Source organism: Heloderma suspectum, chromosome 3, assembly GCF_057233095.1.
Source record: "Heloderma suspectum isolate Gila_16-S chromosome 3, 16-S_ref, whole genome shotgun sequence".
Classification (NCBI taxonomy): domain Eukaryota; kingdom Metazoa; phylum Chordata; class Lepidosauria; order Squamata; family Helodermatidae; genus Heloderma; species Heloderma suspectum.
In genome coordinates this window covers 190,631,618-190,652,645 of record NC_139460.1, presented here as the reverse complement: position 1 = coordinate 190,652,645, position 21,028 = coordinate 190,631,618, and the positions used below count along the sequence as shown (strand labels likewise).

The 21,028-nt window shown below is 42.9% G+C and overlaps 1 protein-coding gene across 4 annotated transcripts in view; it reads right to left on the bottom strand.

Annotated features, from left to right (window-relative positions):
- LRMDA (leucine rich melanocyte differentiation associated) overlaps positions 1-21,028 on the bottom strand; it is a 1,351,091-nt gene that overhangs the window by 539,032 nt on the left and 791,031 nt on the right. Inside the window, exon 6 of one of the 4 annotated variants that reach the window (XM_084845220.1) lies at positions 11,762-15,845. The exons of the other annotated variants lie outside the window; for them this stretch is intronic. Coding sequence (XP_084701346.1) covers positions 15,804-15,845 — 42 coding nt within the window. The 3' untranslated portion in view covers positions 11,762-15,803. Of the gene's footprint in view, positions 1-11,761; positions 15,846-21,028 lie in introns of those variants that run through there. 4 annotated transcript variants of the gene reach the window in all.

Sequence of the window (21,028 nt, the reverse complement as noted above, 5' to 3'; positions counted from 1 at the left end):
AAACACTGAATCTCTCAAAAACTCAGCTCAGTTTTGGTGATGGCTAAATTGAACCTACATGTTCAGAGGCAGCATACCTCTAAAGGCCGATTGCTGTGAGCCAAACTACAGGAGAGGGCTGTTGCCTTCATGCCCTACTTGTGTGCTTCCCCAAAGCACCTGTCTGGCAATGGTTGGGAAAAAGACATTACACCAGATGGACCCTTGGTCTGATCCAGCAGCGCTTTTCTTACATTCATATCTAACGCCTTCCCCTCCCCCTCTGAGGTGACAACTTTCAGATCCTTATCCATATCACACCTTACAGCATTGCAGCAAGGGCAGCTCTGATTGCGTCCCAAACAAGCCTCCTCAGAATTCACAGGCTCATTTCATTTGCTTCCCATGGACAGTAAAATGCTCTGGGTTTCTCTGGCTGGTGTTATATATCTTGTCCCTGGGGCTTCCTAGCATGTCTCCTCTTGTGCCTGACAAACAATTCATACACAGCAGGCTCCCTTTTCTGATTTACTGCTCAACCTTACAGGAAAGAATTATACAATAAAGGCAGTTTGGAAAACCAGAGGTAAAAGTTGGAAACAAACACAAGCAAGGCAAACTACTTTACAAGTAACTGTCATCATTTATCAAAATCAGTTGCTGGGAGCAGAGTAACAGGTAATATTTGAGTTTTTTTAAAGATCTTGAAGAAGATTTTCCACCATAACTTCCTTGTTTTCTCTTTTCTTTACATAGGGAGATGAGCAGCAGCTACTAGAATTCAAAACCGGAGTTCAGAATCAATATTCATTATCCAACGTTTCTGTTTTTTTCAATGTTTGGCCCATCCCATCACTGTTTTTTAAGATCATCACTCTGTTCATATATACTCTAAGCAAAGGGTTGCCGACTCAAGCTACTGATCTGCTGAAGTGTACCCACGTCTTCTCTTTGTCCTTCTCAAGGGACAAAAAAATGTCAAAAAGGACCCTGGAAAAGGACCTTTTGACCATCAAAGTAGATTCAAAGAAGTGTAAACTATAATTTCTGGAATCAGACCTGTTCCAGGAGCACATCACATGCCATATTGATATTTGGCTCCAACTACGTTCCTATCTCTAACATTCCATTTTTGGACGACAGTGGTTTTCTAGATATATGTAGGTGCTGGTTGTCACATATAAAGCCTAACAGTACATGTCTTCTCAGAAGTACCACTGAGTTCATGACTCCCAGAAAAGTGGGTGTAGGATTGCAGCCTAAATTACTCATACATTGTGGAGAGGTGTCCTAGGAGATTGCCTATACAGGCGACCTTCTGGAACACCCCTTCCATGCCTGGCTCTGAGAAAGGATCCCCTCAGAGCCAAGCATTTTGGCCTGGCCAGCTCTCTGAAGAGCCGTGGTAGTAGCTCCCTTCGCTGACACAGCTCTTCAGTGGAGGCTGATGGCTCCAATTTCAGCGGGGCTGTGAATCCATTCTGAATTTCAATCAGAACCATCCAGAACTCCAAAGGAGCTATGCAAGATGCTGAAACCTACCCCAAAGTAGGTTCAGCACCTTGAATAGCCCCTTTAGACTTCTGGCTGGTTCTGAATGAAACCCAGAGTGGATTCACAGACCCACCGAAATTGGAGCCACCAGCCTCCAGTAAGGTCTTCAGACTGCCCACCCGCCCATTGGCTCATGCGACACCACAAGGGTAAGGAGGTGGGTGAGTCGAAATGCAGCAGTGGGAAGGGGGTGGGGTGGCACAATGCAGCAGTGGGAAAGGGAAGAGGGGGCATGACATGGCAGAATGTGTGCTCTCCCTGAGGCGACAGGAGAGTTTGCACTAGAACTGATAAAAATGTAGGGATGCACGAAAGTCACTTACCTTTTTGCGGATTCTGTTCATGGTGGGGGGGCAGGCGTTCCGTCCCTCCCCTCGGAATCCTCGATGGGGGGGGAGGCAATCCGGTCCTCCCCCCGGAATCCTCGACGGCCAGCTGTGCTCCGCGGCGGCTCTGCAGAGCAGCCAGCCAGGCACAGGCCAGGGCCATCCGCAGCCGGATTTCCGGCCATGGAGGGATCTGGTTAAAAAAAAAAAAAAACGCGTACGCAAATGGCGGCGGCTACGGCCGCCGCCATTTGCGTTCCTTATTTTTTGCCGTCTTAGTCTATATAAATATTTACGTAGACTAAGACGAAGAAAAGAAAGGGGAATGCAAATGTTTGCGTACGTAAATATTTATCTACGTAAATATTTATGTAGACTAAGACGAAGAAAAATAAGGAACGCAAATGGCGGCGGCTGTAGCTGCCGCCATTTGCATACGCGTTGTTGTTGTTGTTGTTTTACCCAGACGTGATAGGCTATGTAAGTCTTCACGCAGCCTATCACGTCCATGGGGGGGGGGAACAGACTGCAAATGGTGGTGGTGGCGGCCGGTCAGAAGACCAGCCGCCGCCGCCACCGCCGAAGCCGCCGCTGGAGCCGCTGCCGTCCCAAACATCCACCCCAGGTAAGTCTCGTCCCAGGGGGGATCCGTGGGGGGCGGGGGGATGGCAGGCCGTTCCACGATGGATTTTGGGGGGCCGAATGCACTGGCATTCGGCCTCACCGAGATCCGTCACGGAATTCTCTGACATCCCTATAAAAATGTAATATATAAAGTGCATTCAAGTGTTTCTAAACAATCTTTATAATACCGCATAAGTCAGGCCACTCTAATTATACCATATGATCGAAAGAGTTAAGTTAAAATGGCTGGTCCAAAATATAGTGTCTTCTCTAACTTTAGTGAGTTCATGGCTGCGGTAAGATTCAAATCAAGGACTTACCAGCTTACAGCTCATACTACATTGCACCGGTTTTATGGTGACTGCAGCAGCCAAAGCATATACATGTAGAAAAACCCAAATAAATCTGGGATGGTGAATGCACATTCACTAATATGAACTCACAAGTGTGTGAATGTTGAGCATGTGATAACTGTATATCCGTGTGACATTATCTTACAAATCATCGAAAGCGCAATGTAGAAGAGTGCAATTTGCCTACACAGCACACATGGTTGTATATTAGCATTTCATCACATTTCCCGAATGCCTACCCATCCCCACTAGAATACCACCTGGCATACCACCCAATAATTTGCTTACTCAGGATGCATGGACTGAGCACACATATAAAATCAACATGCATACATGCAACAGACAAGTAAACAAGCACGTGTACACTACAGCACTTTTGGAAATGTTTGTTTGAATGGGCACATAGAAGGCAAAGGGATCACTGGCTGCTGGCCCCACCCCTCCATAATGTATGAAATAGCTACACACATACAAACTCTATGCATGTAGGCTCTGTCTGCACAAACAGGGACCCCTCCCTAATTAGGATTCCTGATTGTGCAGAAAGAGCCTATGCATTTACAGTTTGTATGTGCACAGGTTATTTCTGATATTTTATGCCAAATGCAAGAAATGGTAGAGGCGGAGCCAGTGAGCACAATCCCATCCCGCCCCGCCCCCCATCTGAATGTTTGAACAGCGCCTACGTATAGATTATACATGTGCTTAACATAAAGTCTGAACAGGACTTTGGGAAAGCAAGAATCTCTCAGAGTGAGCAGGCTATTTGTAAATATTCTTTTATAACTATACATCTATGTTATTCCCATTTTGGAATATAATGGTCTTTCCACACAGGACTGGTGTGAGGAAGAGTACAATCAGCAAAGCTTGCACAGTAAATGTGCTAAAATGTTAAGACAAGACAACAGGACTAATTATTGGTGTTTACTGAACTCCCAGAACCTACAAGATAAACAACACAGTGGTTCATAGAATCATAGAATAGTAGAGTTGGAAGGGGCCTACAAGGCCATCGAGTCCAACCCCCTGCTCAGTGCAGAAATCTAAATCAGAGCATCCCTGACAGATGGCTGTCCAGCCTCATCTTGAACGCCTCCAGTGTGGGAGAGCCCACCACCCCCCTAGGCAATTGGTTCCATTGTCATATTGCTCTAACAGTCAGGACGTTTGTCCTGATGTTCAGCCGGAATCTGGCTTCCTGTAACTTGAGCCCATTATTCCGTGTCCTGCACTCTGGGATTCTCGAGAAGACATCCTGGCCTTCCGCTCTGTGACAACTTTTCAAGTACTTGAAGAGTGCTATCATATCTCCCCTCAGTCTTTTCTTCTCAAGGCTAAACATGCCCAGTTCTTTCAGTCTCTCCTCACAGGGCCTTGTTTCCAGTTCCCTGATCATCTTCATTGCCCTCCTATGAACCCTCTCCAGTTTGTCTGCATCCTTCTTAAAGTATGGTGCCCAGAACTGGACACAATACTCCAGATGAGGCCTAACCAGTGCTGAGTAGAGGGGAACTAGTACTTCCCGGGATTTGGAAGCTACGCTTCTATTAATGCAGCGCAAAACAGCACTTGCCTTTTTTGCAGCCACATCACATTGTTGGCTCCTATTCAGCTTGTGATCGACAACAATTCCAAGACCTTTCTCGCTTGTAGTGTTGTTGAGCCACGTATCTCCCATCTTGTAACTGTGCATTTGGTTTCTTTTTCCTAGGTGCAGAACTTGGCATTTATCCCTATTAAATGTCTTTCTGTTGCTTTCTGCCTAGCACTCCAGTCTATCAAGATCCCTTTGAATTTTGTTTCTGTCTTCAGTATTGGCTATCCCGCCCAATTTTGTGTCATCTGCAAATTTGATCAGCATTCCCTGTACCTCCTCCTCCAAGTCATTAATAAAAATGTTGAAGAGCACTGGGCCCAGGACTGAGCCCTGCGTTACCCCACTCGTTACCTCTCCCCAGTTGGAGAAGATCCCATTGATAAGCACTCCTTGAGTCCGATTCTGTAGCCAACTGTAGATCCACCGGATCATTGTTTCATCTAGCCCACTTTGAGTTTGAGCTAGTTTGCTCATCAGGAGATCATGGGGCACTTTGTCAAAAGCTTTACTGAAGTCGAGGTATATTATGTCTATAGCATTCCCACAGTCGACAAGGAAGGTTACTTGATCAAAAAATGAGATCAGATTCATTTTTTGCTGCTGTTGTTTTTAAAGAAATTAGGTTAACTCTCTGAGCAAACGGATAACAGATGTTCCTTAGGGCCACCACAAGCTTCATTCAGTCAAGGCTGACACCACCACCCCTACACCATATCCTACATGAAGGTGTACTGGAGAGCTAGGCAACTGGTGGCCCTTCAGATGTTTTAGCCTACAACTTCCATCAGCCCTAGCCAACATAGCCAATGGTGTGGGATCATGGGAGTTGTAGGCGAAAACATCTGGAGGGCCACAAGTTGCCCACCCTTGGTGTACAGGGTTTTCTTTTAGAGGATTGTCTCTGTGTAGGAAAAAGCTAATATATGAAGCAACTCTAATAAACCTAGCATTTTAGGACATCACCACTAGGGAGGAGTATCACATCCAGTACACACCTGAGCATGTCCACCCCAGAACCATGCAAGAACCAAATGTTTCCTACCAACGGTCCATCCTTTTGCTATAAGGTTCATTAATACCATTACAACGTTAGAAGAAAGAGAGCAACTTTTTCTCAAAAGGCCAGATGTCATTCATTCTTTCATTCATTCATTAAGAAGTAGGAGTACTAGTATATGACAATTCAATAGCTGTATTTGAACCTATGACACATGGAGCAAAAGCACTCTGGAATTAGCTTACATGCTTTCCTGATCTCCAGCACCTACTAAAAAGGTGTGTGGTGTGTGTGTGTGTTTTAAAAAACAACAACTATTCTAAGTTCCCAAAGAAGCTGTAGTCTAAACAGACCAGCAGTGAAGAGAATGACATGGATTCAACTAGCACCAGCAGTCAGCTTTCTAAACACTAAAGCATCAGCTATCAACCTTATCTGTTCTGAAGCAAAGAATTTTACCATACTGCTATAAAGCACAGTGTGTGGTACTTTATCTGGTCTGTACACACACACACACACGCACACACACACACGATGGTCTCTTGTAGCATATCAGAAAGCAAAGTGTAAACGATGGATGATAGTAAAATGTGTTGTGCATTATCCCCAATCCAACTTGGCACTGCTATAATTCTTATATAACTCTGAAACAACTGCAGGAACATTCCCCTCTCGAACTTCTACGTTCCATTCCCATGATGTTATCTGTATCTGTGCCGAGCCACAGAAAGGTCACGCAGTCCATCTGGAATACCCCCTGTTCATCCATTCTTGCTCTTCATCTCCCTGGCAAAAAGAGACGAAGAAGGAGTTTCTGCTGAATTTGTCACTTCCACCTGTTCTGACAGGTCCCCCTGCCTGACCTAGAGATCGCCATTGGGGACATTAATCATATAACGGTTGGAGCAGTGAAAGAAACAGGGCTTGGCTGGATACTGTTGCTGTCTCTGTCACCTACTAATCATGTTCTGCGACATAGAGAAGCTTAATCAGATGGTCAGGTTTCTCATTACTCATCATGCTTGCAACAATGAAACTCTTCTTTGGAAGAGTAAAGTTTTTGACTACTTTGGGTTTCCTGTCCTATACTATCGCCTACATTCTTGCTAAAATCTTCTAAAAGGTACGATCTAAGCTATTTTTTAGAACCCCTGTCCCCATGATAATGATAACATTAGTGATGTTTAAAGACATTGTCACAGAAACTTAATGCATTTCTAATTTACAAGCATTAATTTGAACTCTTATGGTAATCATTAATTACAATCACATGAAAATCAGGTTTAAAGTCCCATATGAGGTGCTGGACTGAAACACACATTACTTGGTAGCATAGAGAAACTGCGATCACTGAAAAAAAGTCATAAAAGTGGACCGTTAAAAAATAGAATATTGGGGGAGAAACAGATTCAGAACAATGGGTTAGGGAGTACATTATATGCCTTGTGACTGAGCCCGACATTACAGTACTGAGATTAAACACTAGTGTAGATTGGCCCCTGGTCTGGATCCAAGTTTAGCCCTTGGTTCAAGATGTAAGACATCACTGTGGCTAAAACTGAACATATGAAGCTGCCATATACGAACAGCCCCATTTTGCTCAGTGCTGTCTATACTGAGTGGCAGTGGTTTTCCAGGTTCTAAGGTAGAAAAATCTTTCCTACTCCTTTCCTGAGGTACATTTTATCTAGAGAACAGGAATTGAACCAGGAACCTTCTGGATGCAAAGTATATGTTCTACCACTGAGTTATGTGTTGCCATCGGTAGCAAAAAATAAGAAGTTTTGAAAGATTGCTCTACCCCTCAGCCACTGCTGATAGATAATGTGCAGAAGCTTGTGCTGAAGACAAGTGATGATTTTTAAGAGAGTTGAAAGTGTTATGACACTGACATCATTGCCCTGAGTATACCCACATGTTTCTTTTCTCCTGTTGTTGTCTCTGGTCAAGCAAGTTGTGTCAGCCTTGAAAATAACACAAAATCCCACCAGGTGCAATGGTGGGATGAGCGTACACACCACGGACAGGATTCTGATGCCTCTATCATATCACCTTCAACACTCAGAAAAAGAAAAGCATCAACTCTCTCTCCCCACAAGCACACATCCAAGTAGGGGAGCATTACTGCTATGCAGCAATGGACACCAGAGAAGTGCTCAGTTTGTGCTGGAATGCTTTTGTTTAAAATCTCAAATCTTCCTTTAAAAACTCCCAAGTGATCAAGAAAAGCAATAATCAAGTGATTCAAAGAGGAGGAATGGTACTGATTTCTTTCTTTTTTTTTTTAAAGGTGAGTAGTCAAACCCTAAAATGGCTTATAATTTTCATCACTTCAAAGGCTAGAAGAACCAAGCTCATGCAGCTAAATGAGGTGAAAATGAAGAGGTAGATTTCCAAGGTGATGGACTAGTCTGTACTATGTCAGCCTGTAGGGTGGTAGAATCACATTTTTGAATGTCACGCACATTAAAAAAAAAATCCTTGCGAATAGAAAACAGATACAAGAGCTGAGCTTTTTCCTGTTTATTTTTGTTGTTATCTGGGAGGTTTGTTTGTTTATATCTGCTTGGGAGAACATTCAGAAATAGTATCTTTCATTTGCAGCTTGAAGTGATGCCATCTACTACACTGTTGCCTCAGTACTTTCTGCAGCCAAAATGCACTGTAGCCCACACCAAAAAAAGCTTACAAAGAGAAGATTTCCAAGTCGATTCCTTCTATGGCAGGGCTGGGAAACATGCAGCCCCCCCGCCCCCGCAACATCCCCATATTTTTTTAATTAACAAACAAAATGGTGCTCCATAGCAGCTACTGAGTGCTAAAAGAATCCAATTTAGCTTGTTTGCAAGCTAAATTTGTCAGTTGTAGTGCTCCATAGTGGCTATAGAGCTTTAACCCTTTCAGAGCTTCAGAGAGGTTTGCTGTTGAAATTCCCAGTTGGGGGTGGGGGGGACTCTCACTGTTGCCCACCCCTGCTCTATGGCAAGGCCTGCATAGAAGGTGAAGTCTAGTGGTGTGAGGGAGGCAACCGTTTTTGGACCTGACATTGCAAGGCTTTGCACCTGTATTGCCTGACATTTTGCAAGAGATTTGGCCTTGAGTTTCACAAGACTGGCAATGTGAGATGGGAATGGGGCCCATAGGCCCCCCCTTTGCCTGCTTGCTAGTCAGGTTAGGCAAGTAGCACAACCTAGCCACACACCCACTTTGGAGGCAGAGCACACTGGACTCTGGGTGGTTGGTTGCTTTTTGAGAGGGCTGGGATGGTGTGTGTGTGGGGGGGGGGAAGGCATTTACTGTCACCCCTGATTGGTCATTGGGATGGCATAATTTTTTGCCTTCCCTGGGGTGAGTTCTCTCTCTCTCTCTCTCTCTCTTAGCTGGACTTTATTTATGATGTGCTCATTGGTTATTTTGTCTCTTTGACTATTTACTTGTTTTACTCTTTCATCACAACTTTTCCAGAAGGACTAACATGGACATGCAGTATGGAAAGTATATAGAGATCCCAAAAGCCAAAACTGCCATCTCAGTGAGCTGGGGGATGGTAGGACACTCACAAGATGGAGTGGCCCATGAATGGGACAGCTGTCTATGGAAGTGAAGGCATGGTACAACCAGCTGCAGTTATAAGCAGTCCAGCAGTGAACCTTACACCGACCTCTCTTCACAAGAGAGATGCGAAAGCTACTGGGTTCAGCTCCTATATGAGCTGAGCTGTGCCAGGGGGACATCTAAACTGGCTGTCCACACTAGTCTCCCTAGGAGAACAACTGAGGTACCAGACACCCCCTTCACACTGTTCTTAATAACTAGTGAAGACTTCCTTCCCCAATCTGGTGCCCTTCAGATGTTTTGGATTTCAACTCACATTAACGCTATCCAGCATAGCTAGTGTTCAGGAATTATGGGCACTACAGTCCAAAAAGGAGGGCATTGGGTTGGGGAACGCTAAACTAGTGTGTTATGCCATATCCCTTTAATAAAGTTGTGGCCTGTTTAATCCCAGCTATTGACACCTGTCCCCTAATTAATGTCCCACTGCAATATGTTTGTTAACTATGGTTACTTTTGTTGCACTGAACAATGATGATGAACTGGTATGATTTTGCCCTTTAAACTATGAACGAATCAGGATTTCTTACTCTAAAACATCATCATAACGTCTTAGCAGGGGGCAAACTGGGGAGGGGTTAAGGAAGGGAGCTCCCGACCACCTCTTACCTGCCTGAACCTGACCTGACAGCAAGTCAGACAAAGTCACCACTAAAGCGACACTCTGCTTGAGAGCTGCTGTTCAAAAAGCTTGGTGCTTTAACCAGGTTATCTAACAATAGCTCTCCTATGAAGCTTGCCACAAAAGGACCTTCAACACTGCCTTACTTTAACTTCACAAACGCTGAGCTGAGGACTGAGCTGTTGTGTTTGTTTCTATTCAGCGATCCCTCCATTGCTAGCCTAGAAATGACAGTAGGTGGAAACGCTATCTTTCATTACAAAAAGTATAAATAGTGTAATCTATCAGCGCTGTCAATCATGATGATTGATTACAGGCTGTCATAGAGAAGAGTGACATATTAGAAAAGTTTTGTTAACAATGCCTATTGCTAGTCAGCCTGCCACAGAAGCTGGTGATTAATGTGTTGTCAGGCTGTAATCCCACACCCCTGGCTAATGAGGCAGGAATTTATCATCTTTAGAGAGTGGCAGATGTCAGAAGGAAAGGAATCCAAGTGCTGGAAACAATATACTTTTTCTTACCACGCCTGACAAGCCTGACAGGCCTAAAAAACCACAAAGAAGCTTTGTGTAAGCACAAACTTAAAGAGAGAGAGAGAGGAACTTTCATTTTGTATCTTTGCTTTAAATACTGCCGCGAGTCGGTCCTCTGTCCCTCAAAGGAGTCACAATGAAAAGCTCTGTGAACTTTGAACCACCCCCATCCCGGGATCCTTGACAACTAGGAAATCTCCAAAATAGGTTTTCATGGCAAGTAAACAGGCAGCTTTCTTTGAAAGAGAAACAGCAAGTAACTTTTAACTCTACATGTGAACTTGTGACTGATAAAAAGTCTCCCGAAAGGGACGCACAAGTCTCACACAGCCCTACCCTTTTGCTACAGATTATCCATACCCTCAAAAGCTGCTCTTCAAGGAGAAAAATCCTCCCACTAAAGAGTCTTTGGGGGTGGGGATAAGAGAGCAAATGAAGATAGGCTTAGAAAATCTAGCAATAAGAAATGCTTGCAATTTTGTTTAAAGGTGCTTTTCTTCTATAAGTCTTCTATATGGACTTATATAAAGACTTTTCTTCTATAAGTCTACTTGGCTTGCAGCCCAATTAAACATGCTCCTTTCAAAAATGTTTGGAGTGGTGCCCCCAATAGAGAGGCAGGTAGTCAGGTTTTATTGGAGTTTTCTTTTGGTGTCAGGATTCTATCCCTAGGCCAGCACGTGCATGCGGAGTCCAACAATCAACGGTCATGGAACACATAGGTGGAAGGGGGCAGGGTGTCAGGACACTTTAATTATTTTCTCCTGACCGAGCGAAGGGTCTCTCCACTTGGCATCATGCCAAAAAGGGCACCTGGTGAGTGCCACTTATTGATAATTTGCTCCACCCTAAGGGCTCTTCTGTTAATGATGGTACACCAAGTAAGCTTATCTCAGTCTGGTATATATCTTTTTACCAGCAGTTCAGGTTGTCAGACAAAACCCACTTTCTGGCTGCTTTCTGTCCACCTGGATTTTTACTTTCTCGGGTGCACGTTTTGGAGCCAGTATTATGTGAATAATGATCTCCCCATGGGGTATTCCATATCCTGCTTGGCCTTTGAAACATTCAGTACATTTCTGGAATGGGCTTTTAGGGATAGGACAGATTTAACCTACAGTTCATTATATGCAGATAATGAGCTGTAGAGGTTATCTACAGATTACATTATCTGCATGGGGTTTTTTTAAATTTGCTGGGCGGGTAGGAGCAGAGCAGTTTGTGTATTTGATGAGCAGCTTTGCAGCTTTGGAAATCCATCTGGGTGTTCACGGGCTGAAGGAAAGTCTGAGGGCCCTTCCACTTGCATGACATTTCTGGGGATGGAGCTAGATACAGATGGCTAAGTTAGATATACTTAAAGAAACGCTGGATGTCTGTTGTAAGGCTTAAAAGATGATGCGCAAGCAGTTGCAGGAATTAGTAGGCCACCTTCATTTTGCCTGTTAACATAGTGGTTTCAGGAAGAGCTTTCCTGTGTAGATTGTGCAATGCCATCACTCGCACCATAGCCAGCCACTATCACATTAGGGTTTCGGGCAGATGAGGGCTTTCATGCACACGTGCAGGTAGTTCCTAGCTGGGTACAACTGCGTTTTATTTTGTTGGAGCGAGATGCTGTTGGAGAGAAGAAAAAAGGGTGAGAGTGATATCAGGGGGTGGGGCCATGTACTCCTGATGCCATTTGACCCACGGTGGGGCTGGTGGGAGAGCAATCTGAGCCCCACACTGAAAACAGTTCTGCACCTCTGTTATGCACCATGGAAAGTGATGACTCCTTCAAACTGCTTTTAAGGCTGCAATTCTATATCTACTTACTTGGGAGTTAGCCCCATGTATATAATTGCACTGTAGGTTTCTTCAGAACTGTAAAGATCTTAGGCTGCTGCTACTGCCTGGGATAAAAAACAAAACTATACTTTGTCTCCAGCCTGTGTGGAGCTAGATCTGCACAGAGGAGCTTCCACAATGATGAAGGTATGCACCAGGCAGAGAGACTTTTCTGCCAATGTGAATCTCCTTTGGGGAAACAGGGTAGGAAGGACAGGGGCTTTTACCTATACCCCAATGTAAATTACTTTTAAATTTATTAGACAGTGCTGGCTTTTTCCCACTTTAAAATAATTAATAATCCACTGTATTTGGAACTCAAAATATGATTGCAGTCTGTCGTAATGACTGTTTCAGCTTACAAGGTATGGTAAGGATTTATTAGAGTTATTTTTACAATCAATCAATGCTGCATAGGAATGATGCCATCCTGATTTAAATTCCATTTATTAAGCCTTCTAAAATAAACTTAACAGGGGAATAGTGGCATTGTAGAATTGCTTTTCCCTTGCGTTAATTTGAAGATTGCTATTTCCCAGACAAAGTGTTACATCTGGCATGAAAGTCAAATCAGTTTTTGATGGATATAACCTGTTAGGAAGTCTTAACTAAAGCTTTGAAATTATACTCATTATCTAGTTGATTGGAAGCCTCTTCAAGCAAGCAATTTAAAGCAGTAATAAGCTTTTTTGGGGTGCGATCATATGAATCTAGAACTGCAAACTGAGAAGGGTTGAGAGAACAGGAAAGTTCATTTGAAAGTCAAGTTTTTAGTATAAATTATATGCAGTTGTGCAAACATGTCAAACGTTGGTAAATTGGCCTTGTGTTAATGTCAACAATTTGGGGCCAAAACAATAACACAGCTTTCCAGAAAAGCTGTTACACCCCCATGCGTTCATAAAGTTTGTATAACTTGGGTGAGAATTTTACTCAGTCTAATTCTATGCAGAAATCTATGGAGAGCAGGGTGTTGATTGTATTTCTCTTCCATACGATGGGCTTATAATCATGCCAGTGAGAACTGCTGTAGCAAAGTGGTTAAAAGGTTGAACTACAAAGCAGGAAGTCCCTAGTTCATATCTTGTCTCAGCCATGAACTCACCTGGTGGCCTTAGGCAAACCACCCTCTCTCAACCTCAACCTCCATCTGTAATATGGAGATAATACTGACCCATATTTCCAGGGTGGTTGTAAAGTATTACAAGATCATGTATATGAAGCGCTCTGAATAAGCACTATACAAAAGCACTGTACAAATTATTAATATCCAGTATATGGCTACCACAAGATGAACAGAAGAGGGAGTTCACCATATTTTCCAGTCACAGCCCTACCCACACATCATAACGAATGCACACAGAGAGCAGGATCACTCCCGCTGTCCTCACTCCTGCCTCCTATTTGTGTTCAGTTTAGCTTATGAAAGAGCCTATACACACACAAACTGTACAAGCAATCAGGGATCCTGGGTTTCCCATAGCACAGGAAGCCTACACATGGGCAGCAGGCACAATCTCTCTCTGCCTACTAATGCATGTTAATTAAGGGACTGAGACTATCTATCAAAGAAGTAGGATGAAGTACAAATTGGAGTTGCTATCATATTCTAAATTACATCTATGCATTACTTATGATCCTGCTTTAATATTTGGGTCAGATAAGCTAAACGTATTCCTTGAGATTAATTTGTGGCAGAATAGGATCATCCACTCCCTCAATATTATTAACTGCTATAATTATTTATAACCTGCACTTCCATCCAAAAACAAATTTCAGGGCAATATACATTAAAAAATTGAAACTAATAAAATATTAAAACAAATAAAAAATGACAATAATAGAGTAATATTGAGACAAATAAAAACTATGTGACCAGCTAAAATACACAAGTTTAAAATGCCTGGACAAATAAAAATGTTTTAACCTGGAACCAGAAGGGAATACCGTGTCAGCAACTATTCCAAAGTCAGGGTGCCACCGCAGGGAAGGCCCTCACCTTTGTGCATAATCCACTTCTCTTACAGATGGAACATAGAGAAGGGCCTCTTCTGATGGTTTTAATGCACAGGCAGGTTGATATGGGGGGAGGTGCTCCTTCAGATATTTGGGGCCCAAGTTCTTTAGGGCATTAAAGATAAGCACTAGCACCCTGAATTGGGCTCAGTAGCAAATGGGTAGCCAATGTAGTTCCTTCGGAATGAATGAGAAATGGCTCTGTCTAGATAAACTAGCCAGAATTCTAGGAGCTGAAGTCTGTCTTGGTATACCTATATTCCTCAAGGGCTGTTCTCATAATAGGGTATTCTCCTTCATTCATCAAGACACTGAAGCAGATGCTTGAGCATTTTCACTGGCACACATTTTGAAAATAATGAACCCAAAGGCACAATTCAGTCAGACACCATTTTTCCTGATCCCCAATCTACAGTTTGGACATCAGGGAGAGCTCACACACTCCCTAATCCCCTCTTATACCAGTTTCTCTTCAAAATCCTGCTTTCCTCTAACCACATTTTGGCACAATGTCTGAACTGGTAAAATACAGTTAGCGATAAATTCTGAACTGTAGTTTTCAAACCTACTTCAAACCAGGGTTCTAAATTGTAGTTTATTCATTACGCCAACTTAATCAATAAATTTAATTATTTATTCATATCCCACCTTTCTGCAAAAAACTTTAGAGGCAAAGCACGAAGCATAGTTTTCAGAATTGGACAGCACTTCAGAGAATGATTAGCAGTGGAAGTTACCTGTGCGTTAGAGGGGAGGAGAGTGTGCAGGAATACGGTAAACCTTCATCACAGTTTGAAGAAGAGATTATTAAGAGGTTATATGACTGCCTTCTTCAAATATTGAAGATGTGTCACACAGATGATGGAGAAGTTTGTTTTTACTTGCTTCAGAGGACAGGACCCTAACCAATGTGTTCAAATTACAAGAAAAGGGATTCAGAGTAAATATTTGAAACAAGTTGTTCAACAGACTGCTATGCAATGTGGTGGGCTCTCCACCCTCATTGTAAGTTTTGAGCGGAGGCTAGGTGGCCCCTGTAGTAGTGGACTTCCTATATCAGCAGGAGGGGTAGACTAGGTGATCTTTGAGGGATCTTCTAATAAAAATCCTATTATTAATTTAGGTTTTTCCTCCTTTGAGAGAATTTCAATTAAAATGTTCAGAATCTTTCTAAAAGTGTGCAACTGCAGGACAATTCAGTCCTGGGTCCTTTGTCTCATACTACCTTGCATTTCAGATAAGGACAGAGGATGAAAAGTATAGTACTGGGACCATGGTTTAAACCAAAGTTTAAACGTAAGTAAATCCTTGTCTGGTCTGTGCCATTTCAGACTGCGGGCGAGGGCTCCTCCACACACACACAAATCTTTCCACATTGAACACCGATCTCATAGAGATGAGCTTTAGACTAGTTTTCACCTTCATGTATCAGTTTTCCCCCTATAGGAATCTTTTGGTGTATCACACAAGCCTCCCTGGGAACAGACAGTGTTCCACAGGCAAAGCACAATGACTGAGGTGGCTCTCTCCATGAATGCCACCTGCCTCGCCTCAGACAGGAGGACAACAGTGGGTTGTTGGGGTTTTTATCCTTGTTTTTACACTTGTAGGGACTTTTTGATTTTACATGGCAGAACACTCACAAATAGCATTCCCCACCTGCAATCTGAAGTGGTTCAGTCCATTCCACTACCCCATTCTGCTACATGTACACAATAGGCCAAACAGGTGTTCCCTCCTGCAGCAGCTGCTCAAGGGTTCCTTGGCAGGTGAGTTAATGTGGAAAGTCTTCCCTAAAGGCAGAAAGTTTAGAAACCACTACTGAAATGCATGGCCACATTCCTCTCAAGCAATGCAAATACTCCAATATTATATGTTCAGACCAAATGGTGAAGCCAGAGCTACTCTGGGCCTGCAATTCAAACACATCTTTGTTCATCCCATGAAATTGTGATATTCCGATCAAGAATTCTTGAAAAGGAGCCTTCAGGAGTAATGGCAAGAGAATTTCCTTGAAATACTACATTCAAACAAGATTCATTAATATAACATTTATTTTAGATGGCTAGAGCCCAACAGAGAAACCATGCAAAATAAAAGTAGATTATATATACTAAATGCATCTTACTGAAAATAAATGGAAGGTGCTGGTAACGTAGCGGAAAGCTTGCTTATACAGAGCTGAAGATATATTTATTAAAGTTTGCAACTGAACTGCTTTCTCACACATTGAAATTTTGCTTTGACCTGAGACGAGACAAGGTGACAGGATGCAGTCTTTATGGACTAAATTATTTAAAGTTTTAGCCTCTTTCCACTGTTTTCTCAAACATTCTGACTAGAATAGTGTACAGTATCTTACTTTGCGAATCACTCACTGTGTGTCCTTTGTGTTTCTAAATCAGGAGTGGGGAACGGGAACCTCAACCCAACAGGCCAGATAAAGCCTGTGAGACCTCTCCACCTGGCCTGCAGACACCTCCACTGAGGCCCTCCCTGAAACTCCTCCCCCCAAACAGGCTCTGCATGCCCCTCAACGTTCCTCATGAGGATAGGTGAAGGGCACTTGGGAGTCCGCTCCCTCAGGAGCCACTGCTTCAGGTACCTGGAGTGCTTTGAAGACATGGTTCCAGAGGAAGCCAGCTCCACATGCCCTGTGCCTTTGGGTAAAGCAAGAGGCATGTGGCGCCATCTCCCTTTGAAGCACCTGGAACACCTTGATGCAGCAGTTCTCAGAGGCTCCACACTCCCCGTCAACTTTCCCCATGAGGAAATCATCACTTTAAGGTGCCTGGATGGCCTGGAAGGGGCAGTTCCTGAAGGAGCAGCTCCCTTTTTACCATTGTAGCAGTGTGTGTGTGTGTGTGTGTGTGTGTGTGAGGGAGGATGAATGAATGGGATGAATGGGGGGGCGTATCAATGGTGTGTGTGTGTGTGTGTGAGAGAGAGAGAGAGAGAGAATGAATGGGATGAATGGGGGGCGTATCAATGGTGTGTGTGTGTGTGTGTGTGTGAGTGAGAGAGAGAGAGAGAGAGAGAGAGAGAGAGAGAGAATGAATGGGATGAATGGGGGGGCGTATCAATGGTGTGTGTGTGTGTGAGAGAGAGAGAGAGAGAGAGAGAGAGAATGGAGTAGCCCCGCTCACTTTGGGTTCTGGCCACACCCACTGCTGGTATACAACCCCTGGGGGATTTCCTGGATGGCAATCTGGCCCTTGGGCCAAAATAAGTTTCCTGCCCCTGCTCTAAATTAATACAATCTAATCACATTTAAAATATTTTTTTAATTTTTCACACAAAAAAAGCATTTGCTTCACATATAATAAAAGTACACATCAAAAAATTGCACCTTCATGGGGCCACTCTAAACTTCATTTCATGCAATATACAGAGCGTAACCTAGGTTTGCCACTGGCTGAACATCCAAACAGGGGGTCACAGCAAATCATAGCTCCATGACAAAATTACCTGATTGGTTCATGTGTGTATCACATTCACGTGCTTGGATTTTTAGGTATACGGTTCAAAATATAATGCACAAAGCCAGGTGCCTAGCACCAGCATGTGGCACACTTGGGCAAATGCCAGCATCCCGGGGCCCATCACCACTGCCACCAGGCAAAATAAGTAGAGAATAAGTAGGAAGGGGGAAGGCTTATCAACCCCTAGCTGTGGGTTCATTTCCCACAGATTCCTGCATTGAGCAGGGATCATTTCCATTGAGCAGGGGGTTGGACTCGATGGCCTTGCAGGCCCCTTCCAACCCTACTATTCTATGATTCTATGATTTGCAGTGCCTGTAACAGCATCCCCTTTTCATATATAAGTCAGTTTACGAACATATAAAGCTGAGCTATGACCCCTTTTCACAGTCATCAGAGGCAGGTGATCATCAGGTGAACCATGGTCTGTTGGCATCTACAGTTCACTGCGTGATCATCAACACAGCCTCATGTGGCCAAATGGAACCAAGTGACCAATAAGAGTTTTTTCCCCTCAGCAAGGATGACTTTTAAAGTTAAATTTCAGAGGATACTCAAGCTAGTCAGTTCTAGAAACGCAGTCTTGCAGAACAATAAAGAGGTCCGCTGCATCCACTGTATTGTGGAAGCATGTTTTTGTTGTCTTTAAGGTGCTACAGGAATTTAGAACAGGGAGAACTCTCTCTCCTGCTCTATAAACCAAAACTGGGGCCTGGTGATGCCTGGGGTGAGAGATGCCTTGGTCATCATAGATCAATAGATGGAGACAGAGCTCTTGGCTCCCCTTTCCTCACTTGTGATGCTTTTCAGCAGAAACAGTTCACACATTCCCCTGCATATAACCAAATCCTGAATAATCAGCGGATGAACAGGCATGTGTGAAGCAGCTCTATGTCCGTTCCTGTGATTGACCAGAGAGTCTTCGAAGACACATGGCTGGGGGGGGGGGGGGCTTACTCCGTGGTAGAGCACATGCTTTGCATGCTTGGGGCTTCATGCTCAATCTCTGGCATCTGAAAAATACCCCCCTGAGAATAGCAAGAGAGTTGATGGATCAATAAGCTGTTTATTTTATTTAAAATACATGTTTGTGCAGTTTGGCTTTCCCTATCCTTGGACATATATTTTATCCTTCATTCTAATCCTTTTCCTCTACTCTAAGGCATTTACTGTCCTCATTTAGACAGTGAAAGACTGGGAGGTATGCTGTGGTTATTTCATACCTATGGAATGATTATTTTTGCTGTCATGAAGTGGAACGTTTATATGGGTACTAATAAAAATCCATTTTTAAAATGGAATCCGTGCATATATATTACTACAAATTAAATTTGTGGATAAATTCACATGTCTTGTGGACACATTGAAAAGATTAATTCATATTTCGACACCCATCTCTCTGGTTTCAAAATACATAATTATACTTTCCTGAATAGGCACTTTATTTGCACCACACTCTCAAACTGGAAATTCTTCATTGCAAGAATGCACTTCTATATTTCATTCTTCAGAGTGAACTTGGATTCATAGAGTCTTTCCTGAACATAAATAACACATTCTGTTAAACTTCTGTGTTTATATTCCACTAATGTCTTGGGGCACAGAGGTTAACAAATTTATTTCAGCTCCAAATTACTTTTATGGCCAAGTATTAAAATTTGGGATCTAGAGACTTGATAATTGAAATCATGTCAAACTCTTAACTATGGGTTTACTAAATCAGGTATGAAAATTCCCACTTTGGCTTATTTGAATCCTATGTAACTCTAGAAAGAAACGAGATGGCCAAATATCTGCCAAGTCATGGCCACTGAGAATAATCTCTTAGCTTGGATGGCATTCGGCTTATTCGGCAGCCAACTGCTACAACTGCAGTTGGAGTTTAATTGGGAAAGTAGCTTTATGGTTTCCCTCCTGAGACTGTATCTGGCCTCCTCAATTAACTTGAAATATAGAATCAAAATTTAACTCTTAAAAGGGTCTCTGGAAGGATCTGCATCTATTTACAGGGATCCATCAGCACTTAATCCATCTGCTAATAAGATAGATGTTAACTGCAGCATTAAATGCTTGATTTATGGAAACTAAATAGTGAAATTACTTTCCAAGGCTATGGTCAATTTCATTTTCCTCCTTCTACATCTCAAATTTCTCTTCCATGTATATGAAATTTGAGAAATCTATTTACAAAGCTGGAGGGGACCTGTTCCAAAGGGGAACAAAGAATGACAGATTCAGAGGTAGCCTTCACTGTAAAGATGCTTCATGAAAAGCCACTAAATAGCTGCAGATATGGAAAAACATATAACAGGAAATGGGCAGGCATCCTAATGTATAGTAATGAGGGCTACTTTCTTAAGTCATGGGTGCACTCCAGCTCAACTAATGAAAATTGTGCCCCTTAATTTCATTTCATCAGTTTCTGTACCACTGTTGCTAGGGCTGCACTTAATTAATTTAATCAAAACAAATGGCTTTGGAAAGAAGAAAAGCAGTTTTCTAATATAAGACCTGAACTAGAAATCAGTGAGGCAACACATTATATATACTCTGAACAAAATATCTGAACAAATATCTCCATATGGAAAATCTGAGGGTCTGTGCATGTGCTGAGGTCAAGAGAGTACTGGCTTGCCTACTCCACCTGGTGAGTTCATGGCAGAGGTAACATTTAAACCAGGGGCCTCCTAGCCTACATTTCCGAGACACACTGTTTCACATCTCTTTACAATGTGTATCTGCCTGGGTTAATTTAATTCATAAGGAGAAGTTGAACTCTCAGGACTACTTCCTCTCAAGTGTACAGTCTGGTGTTATTTATGCAGATAGAGCAACATATTTTGTCCTGAATTAGCTAGTAACTCACTATGGCAGTAGCAATGAGCAATCATAAAGTCCTTTGATTTTCACAAGGTGTTCATAATAGGCTGTTCTATATGATTTATAGGAAAAACTCAGCTCTCCAAATACAGGTGATCTGCAGACAGTGGCCTTGCCGTGTGACCTCTTGTTAATGTTGAGGCGACTCATAAAGCTTAAAAGGGTTTCTGTAACCTTTTTCTATTAACAGGAGGACAAACACCATAGTGAAATATAAGCAGGTAGACTCTCCTGACCATGTTATTTAAGAATTATGGTTTCCAGTTTAATGCTATGAGTTCCAGATATAACGCTTCTTCCTGCGACCTCCCCCAACCCCCGCAAAAGAAAAACCTAACCCACAAAAAATGATTAAGTTGATGAACAGGATTTAACTGATGAAACACATCTCACAGACAGATAAACACAAGAGGTGCAGGCCTTAAAAAGGTGAGCATAGGATCAGAGCAGGAAAACAGCGACATCAGCAAGTTAAATCGGGCAAGCACCAGCCTCTGCCATACCTGCATGTTAAAACAACAACCTTCAAAATTATTATATGTTCTCTTTGCTCATCATTTTATAAGTCCAGTGTATCCTTAGCCACCCAGATCTTGGTGACTCCTAATGCACTG